At 42.0% G+C, this 12,730-nt stretch overlaps 1 protein-coding gene across 2 annotated transcripts in view; it reads right to left on the bottom strand.

Annotated features, from left to right (window-relative positions):
• LOC128736619 (uncharacterized) overlaps positions 1 to 12,483 on the bottom strand; it is a 41,630-nt gene extending 29,147 nt beyond the window's left edge. For both annotated transcript variants that reach the window (XM_053831117.1, XM_053831109.1), the window contains exon 1: positions 12,197 to 12,483. In XM_053831117.1, coding sequence (XP_053687092.1) covers positions 12,197 to 12,205 — 9 coding nt within the window. In that variant the 5' untranslated portion in view covers positions 12,206 to 12,483. The remainder of the gene's footprint in view (positions 1 to 12,196) is intronic.
• Positions 12,484 to 12,730: the final 247 nt, after the last annotated feature.

Here is a 12,730-nt window from a genome sequence, read left to right as displayed (position 1 = left end):
GAAAAATAACCGCTTCATTAATGTTCCGGAACATCAAAAAAACAACGAAAAGGCCATTCAAGTTCGCCAAAATGGTAACGAACTGTATCTGGCGAAAAAATTCCAGTGTGCCTTAGAGAAGTACAATGAGAGTATCTGCTGGTCAGAAACAGATTCCATACATTTGGCTATCGGTTATGCCAACAGGTGCGTCACCCTTACCAGTCATTATTCATAAGTTCCTTCTTTGTATGGCACTTCCGCTTCATAAATAATATTAAAAACTTTCATTTTTTAGGTCAGCAGTCCATTTCGAACAGGGAAACCACCGTACAGCGTTAAGAGATATAATGCTCGCTAAAGTTCACAATTATCCTGAGACCCTTTTGCCGAAGCTTTTGCAACGTGAAACGAAATGCAAAGAGAAAATTCGTAATCTTAACCCAAACGCTGATATACTTCGGCGAGTACCAGTAAAACTCCCAGGTAAGAGCGTTCTTTTTGCCCTTAATGCCTGTATAGTTTGAACGAATATTGCGTTTCCTTCAACTAACAAGACAATAATTTGTTCAAAAATGTTCTTTAAACTGTATATAACATATGCAAGGAGGTCTGAGCTTTAAATCTTTGTTTCTTTAGGCAATCCTCGTATCCCCTTCCTGGCAGACGGGATTCGGATGCAACAACTGCCAGTATATGGCCGCAGTATGGTCGCTGAACGAAACTTTAAAACTGGTGATGTAATTTTGCAGGAAAAACTGCTATTGTCTAGTGTTAATGATGAAATGAAGTATTCAAACTGTGATTACTGTTCAGCTAACAATGGTTATAGTTTGATTCCTTGTCCAAGCTGTCCATCAGTTATGTACTGCAATGAGGAGTGCTTACAAAAAGGATTGCGCTTCGCACATCGGTTTGAGTGTGGCATTTCTACGAAACTTCATAATTTATCGCTACTTTCTGTTCGACTGGCTTCTCGGATGTTTTTTTATGCGCTTACCCTGTTTGATGATAATGTCGAGCGCATGATGGACTTCTGTAAGGCTAATGCCAGAAACGGAAGTGATCCGTTGAGCTTCGATTACACTAGCTACGATCCAATTGAAGAGTTCAAGCTTTTTCAAAAAATGCATATTCCCAGTAACAAAAAAATGGCTGACAGAGGCTTTGACATAAACTTACTTCTAATGTTTCACGCGGCTGTTTTCTATTCAATCTATATTCAGCATCCACTTGTTAGATCCATCTTCACTACCGAAGAACAAAAACTGTTTATGATACACTGCATGCAAGACTATTTTAAAATGATTGATAATCTTAACATGACTTCGGATACCTTAATCAACAGCATCTACCCAATCGCGTCCCTCTGTAACCATTCATGCGATCCCAATACATTTTGCATAAGTTTTTTCGGTAACTTGGAGTTCATTGTCAAACGCCCCATAACCAAAGGTGAACAGATTACCATCTCTTATGGACCAATGTTTCGAATGTTTTCTTCAAGTGCAAACCAACGGCTAATGAAGTCACTACCCTTTAGATGCATCTGTGACGTTTGCAATAGACGCAAGTTTGAGGAGCGATTATTTAAGGAAAAACTACAACCGGCAGTCCCTGTGCAGCACTTCGAAACATTGATGCGAGTAGTGGGAGACCATAGTGTCAATATGGCGGCCAAACTGAACGCTCTAGAGCAGTACATCGAGAGGTTCTCTCGGATTAATACACAAGAAAACTTATACGCAGTTCTGTATAAATATCAACTTTTACTGTCCGCCGCAGTCTATGTGGAAATGGATGACAAACAACAGGAGCATCAATCTTTGTAAAACTGATTACAATATTTTCTTTTAATATTTTTGACGGATTTGTTACTTAATTTCTAACCTGAGTGTAGTTTTAAAATATGAACCTTTTATCCACACCATTTTAGAATAAGATTTGACTTGAATTCTGCTTTGATGTTACACTATGTTACAGCTTTATAAACTATCCAAAAGAACCTTTGTCAATATATCGACTAATAAATATGGATAAAAAACAGCATATATTAAAGTTATATTATTACCTATATCCATGTTTACTGGCAATTAATATTGCAATGAATAGTTGAATGGTGAGTATCGATCCATTAATTTTGTCTATATTCATGAATAGCAAACGCATCAATAAATGTATTATCACTTAATTACCGTTTTATTTCATTTTGATAGAAAACCGGCGGAAGATTTTAGGCACCAGTCCATATGGTTCATTACAGCTTATGCCGCTAAAATTATTACGCAAACGATATGTTTACCTTGAAAGGCACCTTGTACATACTTTCCAGCAACGATTGTTTTGAACATGTTTATTACTGTTAAAACTGTTAGTGCGTGTTCAATTGAACGGTTTATGAAGCACGCTATAAGACAAATATATGTGTTGTTTGAATTTGCTTAGCTGTCATTGGTGCTTTTGGATAATCGAAGCACATCAAACTGAACGCATCCAGTCTACAATCATTAATCACTCATTTAATCGGCAGAAATCAGCAGAACATTGAAGCTTTTATTAGTAAAACCACAATGACTCTTCAACCAAGACTCCGATAAGTCGAAAAATATGATCCACGTTCCCTGCTCAACATTACAGCCTACAGTAACCAGCCTGCGAAAAATATATTCCAATATCGAAAAACGTTTCCGTTATGGAACCGTTACTGTTTCAGTTATGCAAATCATTCAAATTTGCAGAATGCCTTTTAGATTAGCATCAATTAATCCCATCCATACCTAACAAACCCAACAAAGACTCAACATACGGAAAGAGCCTCCCGCCGCCGATGGAAACCGATCAGACGCAAATTGCATTAATAGATCGTCGAGCATCGAGCGAATCGAAAAATGCGGTGACGCAGTGGTTTCCTGCCAGCAGGCCGGAGATCACGATCGCTTTGCCGGGCCGGGTAGAATTGTGATTCCTTCTGGTCCGCAGCCGGCAGCAGCATAACCTGATCAGCTGTGTGGTGCGCTGTCGAGAAAGAATGAGAGAGAGAGAGGACGAGAGACCATACTGTTGATTGGCGATTCGATTGGATAATCGATCGGATCGGAATTTGCGCGCACGTGTAATGAGCTGGTATGTGGCGCGCTCCGCGCCGGTTCGCTCAAAACGGGTCCTTGACTTTCGATACCGCACCGGCTGCCGAAGTTCGACTGGATGGACGATAGTCCGGACTAGCCCGGAATTACCACGCTACTTGTACGTTATAATCGCTATACTTAGCTAGATTGGTAGTTTGGGGAGACGGTTTATTCAGCTAAACTCAACGAGATCGTATGGCTATTGGATTGAGTAGCACTCCACAGAGGGCTATAATTAGTGTTGGTCTCTCGTATGGAAACATATCATTCGATTGTGAACATTACGTGCCTTCTGTACGGTGAGAAACAAAGCTGACGAAAGATCCAAACGGTTTAACTGATCGATTGCCACTTTGAGCGAATGCTACAATGTGTTAGTCTATATGAACAGGTGTGAAGTGCAATGCTTGGGGGTACGTTTAGGCGGAAGCTTCTGACAACTCAATTAGACCGCAAGAATGCACCAATCGTGATTAAGTCAGTCTGAATCACCACCTACGTCAATCAAACCCAACCGATTACCCTTAAGACCGAAGCCAATCCGTGCACGGCGTGAGTGGCACACCAGTTGACCGGACCGGGGAAAATGCTGTCGCCCCCGCTTGTAAGCTGCCAAGGTAGCCGTCGCAATTTTTACTGGGTCAAGTTTGTCGCGTTTGTGCGGGCTTATCACACCGTCATCGTCGTTCTGTCATCACGAGGCTATTATCCAACCGATGATGAAAGCCTACATGTGTGAACTCTCAGCCCGCCCGCTGGATGGATGGCTTGTGTCCGCCTGCATGGCCCGGCCGCAAGTCGGCCAATGTCGAGGTAATGGCCCGAATTGTGTGTACAGCCACATCCGAGTGGCTTATTGTTCATGACGGCGGTGATGGTTTAGTGCGATTTTATTAGCTTCGTCTAATTTGTATTTTATTCTTCTTTTTTTGCAAATATCACTACATTAAATACTGCGAGCTATGATTGCGAATTCCGTCTTGCTATGGTCGTGCATGCCAACACAACAAGCCGCGAGCCGCGCGCCACGAGTTGCTTGGGAGCCCGCTGCCATTTCCCAGCAACAATCGTCGATCATCCGGGCTTCCATTATAGCGCATAATTAATTCAACAGTAATGTGTTTTACCTTTACCCGCTGACACTGTTACCGATGCCGGGTTGTAAGTTGAAAAGCCTTATCGGTATAAACCGTTTCCCAAAAGAGTTTGACGCGGGAATGTTTTTATCGATTTCGATTTCAAGAGATGCGAAAGCACGATGTTCTTGAGCTTCTTTGAGTTTCTTTTTCTTCAGTCTTTGAGTTTCTTCCTTTCTCACCTTTATCTATGAAAACCAGAAGCAATTTTACACCTCTGCTTATATTCTGATGCCACAAATGTCGCTTTGAGAGCAACTGAAAATATTACCGAGTGCCATGTCTAGCCTAGCCAACCTCAGAACAGACTAATCAGGAATCCGGCGAAGTCAATCGCGTACAATCTTCGGCAGCTTTGATGTACATGATCTGTTTCCAGATTTTTATCTTTTCAGGTACTCCACCAAGACGCTCAAATAAGGGCATGAAATGGGGAAAGGCAAATGATGAGCGTCCAACATAGCTCTGGCCATCTCAAGCCCCTACCTAGCGCCTTCACGTGGCCATACCCGGTTATGCTCTATTGAGTAGTCGAGCTAGGAGGTGCGATGCCGGGTGGTTCCCCCCGGCTGCCTGATCTCAAAACCGTGGTTTTGGACAGACGGCTGAGCCACGCGTCCTTGCTAATAGGTAAGTCATATAGTGAAAAATTTGGCTAAAACGAGTTTTAATATTGCACATGGATACCAGAAGAAAAAATTAATTTATTTATGGAAACTTAAAGGACGCAACACTATTCAATTCGAAGGACTGCTGGTGACATTGTTCTATTTTTGCCCATATATACAACATTTCATATTAATATCGTATTATTAATAGAATTATTATTGATATCATATATGTGGAAAGCTGGATGATGGAGTGGATTGCCAACCTGAATCCTTAAGGTCTGAAACAAATATGGCAGTTTTCAATTCTCACAAACAAATCATCACGTGGGTTAAAGTTGGTACAGCGAAATTGATTATTCCATGGAAGGATCCTAATGCTGGAAGACGACTTTTATAACCCCGGAATGCGCACAAGTGACTCTGCTTGTGGGTCCGCCCAATGCCTTCTGGCCCTTAGTGTGAAATTCATTTGATAATCAAATTTGGATATACTGTAATTCTACCTACATGCACTGGCAACCCAGGAGGGTACACTTAAAAATCAGGACAGTTGTCGCCCAAACATGCGGATGGAGATTTAGATTGGACAAATTACCACGTTAGGTTGGTAATCTCCCTATGTTTAGATTATAGAAACAGGTATCAAGAACTTGTCTCCATTGTACTCGACCTAGGCTACTCGTCCCTAATTTGTTGAGCATCTGAACACTCGCAAGTCAACCTGGTTGAGCTATTCAGTACGTAGGGTCTGGCTATTCCTGATATTGGTGGTACATCCTTATGACATGGCTGGACCACCGTAGCCTTCCGACTTTCACCAGCTCCGTTTTTAGATCGGCATGGATTGCCTCCGCCGTCCAAAGGTTTTTAGTAATGATGCCATGGTCCTCTGCTAGGAGTTGGGTACTTTTATTGAAGATCGTTCCTCTTGTTTTGACGCCCGCTCACACCTTCAATAGTGATGTTAAATAGAATACGGGACCGTCCACCGACCGTTTCGATAGAACTCGAGAGTGCTACCGAAACACGTGCGTAGAACATCACTCGCTTCAGGGTAACTATGGTCAGCCTTATTTGGTTTGTCCGGATAACCGTTCTTGTATACTAATTGTCATAACTCTTCGCGCTCGACTGTATCGTACGCTGCCTTGAAATCCACGCAAATATGATACGTGGACATTTTGAACTCCCGATATACCGGAAGGAATTGTCTAAGTGTAGTATAGTTGCCTGCTCCTGACGCTTTTTCTCTAAGGATCATGGTCAACTTACTCCGCCCTCGTCGATACTTTGCCAAATTTTTCCTAGTTTTTCTAAGCTCTCTTCTTCATCGCTTGTACGATCACATCACTTATCAATGTAAATCCTGATCCTAGCTAAGCTAAGCTAAGATCTTTTTCCTCTCCAATGAATGCTGGCGTTCCTCGTCAAACCACCCATTCCGTACACTTGAGGTTTCTTCTCCTAGCACCGCGGTTGAGGCTTCATCGACGGTGAATCGTATCCCATCGATCTTCGAGTGTTGATTCATCTAGCTCCACAGAGGAAGATACAGCCTCGTTTAGCAGGCGCGTGCATCTTGCGGGTTGTTTAATTGTTTACAGAGCCGGAGTGGCTCGTGCTGTTTTAAGCAGTCGTCTCCATTCAACTCGAGCTTGCCACTCGTCGCCAATTTCCATGTCGTCTTAGAAGTCGCAAATCACTTTCGACCTGGTCGAGCCATCCTGCATATGGAGCCCCCTTGTTCCTGGTGCCGGTGGGGTTGTTGAAGACAACTATTTTCGTCACATTGTCGTCCTTGTCAGGCATCCTTACGATTCGTCTGGGTCACAGTAGCCTATCGACCATCACTGAATGTGTTTGCGCCTGTAGCTCGTGATTCATACGCCTCCACCACTCTCCGCTTTCAGTTTGTCCAAATCCGCTCGAACACGGCAAGGGCGCGACTAGCGTCCCGGCTTCAACTCCGTAAAGAACTACCGATCTCATAGCGGTTTTGTAAATTGTCAGCTTCGTACGGCGACGATCGTAACTTCTTGATCGTAGCGTTTCGCGATGCAAATTTCCTTGCTAGGAGTGGGTCCTTGGTAAAAATTGTAGCTCTCGTTTCGAAACCCGCTTGTCGGATCACCCCCTCAAGAGCGATGTTAAACAGCATGCAGGACAAGCCGTCAGCTTGTCTCAACCCTCGCTGCGCCTCGAAGAGATTCAAGAATGTCTCCGAGATGCGCACGAAACATACACTCGATCCAATGTAATGCTGATCAGTTCAGTCAGGTTATGCGGAAAACCGTGTTCTGGCATTATCTGCCATACAGGTGGTCTCGATCGACTGTATCGTATGCTGCTTTAAAAACAATAAAGATGTGATCCGTGGGCACATTGTACTCCCGATATTTCTGCAAGATCTGTCGGATAGTAACAATATTGTCTGTAGTTGCACGAGTCCCGTTTAAACTTGCCTGCTAATTCCCTACGAAACCATGTGCTATCGGTGACAGCCGGTGTAACAAGATCTGGGAGAATACATTCCATGGGTTGCTTCTCCTCCTCACAAATGTTGGAAAATACGCAATGAAGAGCCATTGCCAGCGTTTCTCGGACATATTTATAAAGTCTGCAGGTAGACGGTCCTTACCAGCGGTTTTATTGGTCTTCAGCAACTTGATATCTCGTTTAGACTTCTTAGAGATCAAGTGCTTTGATATTGCTAGCTTCCATGGGCACTCCAAGGTTGACTTCCGTTCCGCTTCCTTTTGCAAATTCGCCACTGAGGTGTTCACCGAAGAACTGCTCCCACTTGAAGACCATCTCGTGCTCGCTTGTGATTAGATTTCCTCTCTCGTCCCTATCATACGTCAAATTTCGTAATTACAAAACTGTTGATAGTGTTGTTAGTAAAACAGGATTCATTTCGAAAATCAGGATTTTTCACTGTAAATCAGGAACTAGGACAACGCATGCGAAAACAGGACATGTCCTGGTAAATCAGGACGTGTGGTCACCCCAGCTCGCATTTTTATATGTATATAGAGTAAGGAGGGGTAAAAGTACGATGCGGGTAAAAGTGCGATTCAATGATTTATCAGTGCGGATTCCGAGTAAATTAACTACATTGGCATGGATGGGTGAGTACTTTGACAGCTTAAATCCATCATAAACATTTGTTGTTTACGAATCATAGTTGCTGAGTTATGGGTAAAAGTTATTTTAGAACGGTTTTGATGTAATATTTCGTTGTACGGCAAATACGATATCAACAGGAGGATATTACTTATTCACAAATTGTAGCAGCGTTTTACATCACTCAGATATCTCTCTTGAAATTGCGGTGAGAAGAATTTACAAAATATATGTTTCTTTTCCATAATTTAATCAAACCCCGTCAAGCGCCTAGCGGGGCAAAAGTTCGATTTATTGACGGGGTAAAAGTTCGATTCATGGATCGAGAATCTAACTCATTTTACTGACGGGACGACGACACTATGCAAGTCCTTGCGACTTGTAAGGTACTGCGGGCGACGCTGTTCGTCCGTCAGCGTTATAGCCGCGATTCTCAACGGGGTTGTTCGGGGAAAGGAGTTCTAGTTCTATCACGGAGCGAAAAAATTCGTTTGTTTCAAACGAAATTTTTATAACAACCTAAAAATATTTTTGTTTCGAAACGAAATTCTATTTGAATCAAGAAAATAACAGTTTCGCTTTTCCATAATTTAATCAAACCCCGTGAAGCACCTAGCGGAGTAAAGGTGCGATTCACGGACGGGGCAAAAATGTATAGCTTATATACAGCTTTTGGCACTATATTACAGATACTAGAAATGGAAGATCTGCAGAAAACTGTGTTCTACAGATGTTGGTCAAAGGAAAACAATGTTTTCCGCTGATGAAACATAAAACAAACGTTTGGGAAAGTTTCGATCTGTCGGAGGCTGCAATACACCAGCGAAAAATAGGAAAGGTGTAAATTGAGAATATTCCTTACCGAAACATACCGCAGATTGACGATAATATGGTTTTGTTAGCTACTGCTGTGCTAAATTCATGGATTCGAGCTTCGCACTTTTGCCCCGCGGTAATCGAACTTTTACCCCGTTAGTGGGGTAAAAGTGCGAATCGGTACTTGTTCAGAAGAATGAAGAATTTATTTTCAATAACACTATTATTCCAGATGATTTATAGTTGAATGTAAAGACATTGAGTTGCTGCATCACTATAAAATATATTTTGTTGTTGTTCTTCTTTATATCTCGCGAAAATTGATGACAACTTCAAACATCGCACTTATGCCCCGCCCTACTCTAAGAGATAAAAATCAGCATTACGTACAGATATACATGTTAATAAATCGTATCTGATTGAGGGGATGAGCCGAAAAAATTTTTGGGACTGAGGAAAGGGATGGCTGCAATACACAAGAACATCGCCTTTTTAAGAAAATGTCTAAAATATCAATTGACCCGCGTAAGTCATAAGATGAAATCTAAGTCATCTACAACAGCATCCATTGTTAAAAAAATGGAATGCGAATGGGTAAAAATAACATTAAAAATTCTTACAACAAGGTTAAGTCAAAGACATTAGAATGTTACTCTTTAGATCTTAAACTAGCAAAGAATTACCTCTTTTTGTTTTTTAAAGAATTTCTGAAAAAGAAAAGGAGAGCTGAGCAGTGTGAAGCAGAACTGGGAGATAAAAAAAACTTAAACAGCTTCTGCAACGAATTAACAGCCTGGATGCCATTGCCCAAATAACATTTTGGGTCTTATTACACTCATATGATGGCATTTAAGACCAAAATTAGTCATTAGACCACCATATAGAGTACAATAAAACTTACATTGTTACTCAGGTGGCTAAGCATCGTCGCCATGAGCCAGGCACGAAAAATGTATCGCAGGCAGTGATTAATAACTATTTGGAGTATTTGCATTGTCTCTGCCGAGACGCACCACATTTCGCAGGCATATATCAGTATAGATTTAACGGTTGAGTTGCAAGCAAGTCGAACGAAATAGACTCGTTCGAAATACAGAATAGGGGTGATTGATTCAAGGTGTAACAACTGCAAGGCCCTTAGATCCGTAACGTTCGACAGGACCAATCAGGAAGCCTTCTGTTACTGTACATCCGTGGAGTGTCTTCCTCATTATAAGCGCCTTCAGACTCATTTTTTTTCAAGGAGACAAGACCTAAAAAGAAGCATTCTGTTACCTTAGCGCTTTGGTAATTCTGAAGAAATTCTCACTGAAAGTGCCTTGATTTGTGATCTAACAACTGCTAGCGCCTTCCAACTCATGTCGTTTATCGCTTCTCGGCCTAAAGGCTAAGATCAAAGTGTAGTATCTCATGTCGTTTGACAGTAGGCAAGACCAATCAGTTTTCCCACCGTCGCCGACTACCATAGTGACTACTCTCTATCACACCTCTGAATCCCCGTTCTATTTTCGTTACGCTTCAAGCTTACCTACCACTTATTAAGGAAGTGATAGGCTGGTATCTTTAGCGTGAGGGTTGCCGGTTAATCATAACTTGATTTATAAACCTAGGTACCTCGATCGTCGATACTAACCAGATCTCCCTAGACTGTTACATGCCCTTTTTGAGATACTGCAGTATGCGTCCTATTGGTGATCCGCAATTGCAGAACAAGGGCTTCGAGGTTTCGTTTTCGGCGCTGCAATAGCAATCAAATATCATCTTGTACGAAACCAGGATTTTTAAGATGATGACTCAGTATCAAGTAAATTTAATACTCGGCGTTTTAAATTTTTTTGATTGGTTAAGTGATTTTACGGCCATCGAATTGGCCTTAACTTTTTGGCTTTTCCATTGTTTCAGCTCATTCTACAGCACATAGTCAGAGATTGCGCAGTGACTGGATCAGTGAATGGAGAGTTAAAGCCACATCTGGTTAGTTCATCCGCAAACCACAAGTTCATATCCCTATATAGCGCAATGACCAGGAACCCAGACTTCAATTGGGCAAAACAAGCAAAGTCTTGGACTTAAACATCTTTCTAAGACTTGACCCTTCTTTATCGACAGACTTCACAGCCGGCTATTAGAGTACATGACAATTACGGGGCTTGTTACCCTGTCCTATACTGACTCTTTCTAGCAGAAACGCCTAGCTAAGATTCGAACGTACGACGACGGACTTGTTAGACCAGTATCGTACCTCGAAGCTAACTGGGCGGTTGATTATGCATTTTTGTGGAAAACTTTTTTGCAGATATTTTTCCCGGATTGCTAAGAGAATTTTCTTACATTTTGATATAACAAAACTGTTCTCGAATTATGAATTTTTAATACAGCCGACTCCCAAAAAAATCGAGAAATTTTCAGTGGATTTTTTTATGAAAATTGATGACATCGGAAATTGATGAGTGCAAATTTGAAGAATAGTGGAAGTTTTTCTTTTCTTTAATTTCAGGTTTCGTATTCTACTAAGACACTCCAAAAACTACAGTCGATAAAATTGTGATCTTTCGGCCCAATCTGTATAAAAATTTTGAAAAATTTGCAAAGCCTGTTTCAACGTTCGGATATTAATCAAATTCGTAAACTTGCACTTCCTATGTCCATTAACGCGTTAATATCTACACAATGCCGAAGGACTCGCTACCTGACAATATTGTGACTTTGCACCGTAATTGTCAACCGCTTTGCAAAACCCGCCTGCTTCGCATGTATCCGTCTAACAATAAAGTAGGTAAATCACGTAAATGGTGAAAGACAAGTACAATCGAACCACTTTGAAGGCGGAAGCTGTTCGGGTTTCTGTACAACAAGCAGCTCCTGAAGCCGGCGCAATTTAAAAATTAACGAATTAACCTTCCCTTGGCAGTGTCCCATGTTCGAGCTCACCTCGATGTCATCAAACTTTCACTGAAAACGACTTTATGCACAAACGCAGCCTCGGTTCATATGGACGCGTCTCCATCGTCCGCATCGTTTGTGATGATGGTGATTGCTCACACACGTACAGCCGAAAGAGGAATTTCCCTATTCGTTCATCTGGTCAGTTTACAATGACCGAGTCTGTAAACATGTGTAACACCCTCCTTCAACACCACGAAAATAAGCTCTTTACTTTTCATCTTAATTTCATTTTCCGTTTTAATATTGTGTTCACCCAACGTCACTACTTGTTTTGTTTTCGCTTTGTTAACCACCTCCGCATTTCGGAACTTTAATTTGCACGCCCCATATGAAGGTGAGCTACCAAAACTCAAATTAGCCTACCGCAATCAAAAGGTGTTGGATCGCTTTTCTACGCACTTTTCCCATACAGTGCACGAAAAAAAATTGAATTTACATGAGAAAAAACAAAACTTACTACTTTCATTATGACTGACTGTTGTTCACGTTCGTTTCAGAGACTAGATCACAGATTCCACTCTCGACTCCTAATGGATAATATCACGAACTTCCTGGACTGGTCCCACCGGTCACTCCAACTTAGAATGGCAATTTAGGCTCTGGTAAAAGGGGATCGGGAAACAGCCTCCAATCACACCGTAAAACACATTCACACACTCCCACGAAAGCGACCGACCCGGCTGAGAAAAGGATTCAAACGGTGTTTCAACACGGCGATAGTCACCACTGTTTGGCGGGAAAACTCAAACGCTTCGTACACTGCACTGACTGCTGAACAGTAAATGACTTACGGCCAGCCTACGGTACCCGATCTTATATATAAAAACTTACACGATCGAGCCTAAAAAACGCTCTCGCTCAGCTGCTGCTAACGACTACGGTCACGATTACGTTCAAACGAGCGGCATGACGAGACGATGAGGATTGCGAGAGCGCGGAAAAATCTGCGCTCTGCTCGTGTGATGAACAGGAAATGGGAAGCCTTATGAGG

Source organism: Sabethes cyaneus, chromosome 1 (genome assembly GCF_943734655.1).
Source record: "Sabethes cyaneus chromosome 1, idSabCyanKW18_F2, whole genome shotgun sequence".
In the NCBI taxonomy this organism is placed as follows: Eukaryota; Metazoa; Arthropoda; class Insecta; order Diptera; family Culicidae; genus Sabethes; species Sabethes cyaneus.
This window is presented reverse-complemented; position numbering and strand designations above follow the sequence as displayed.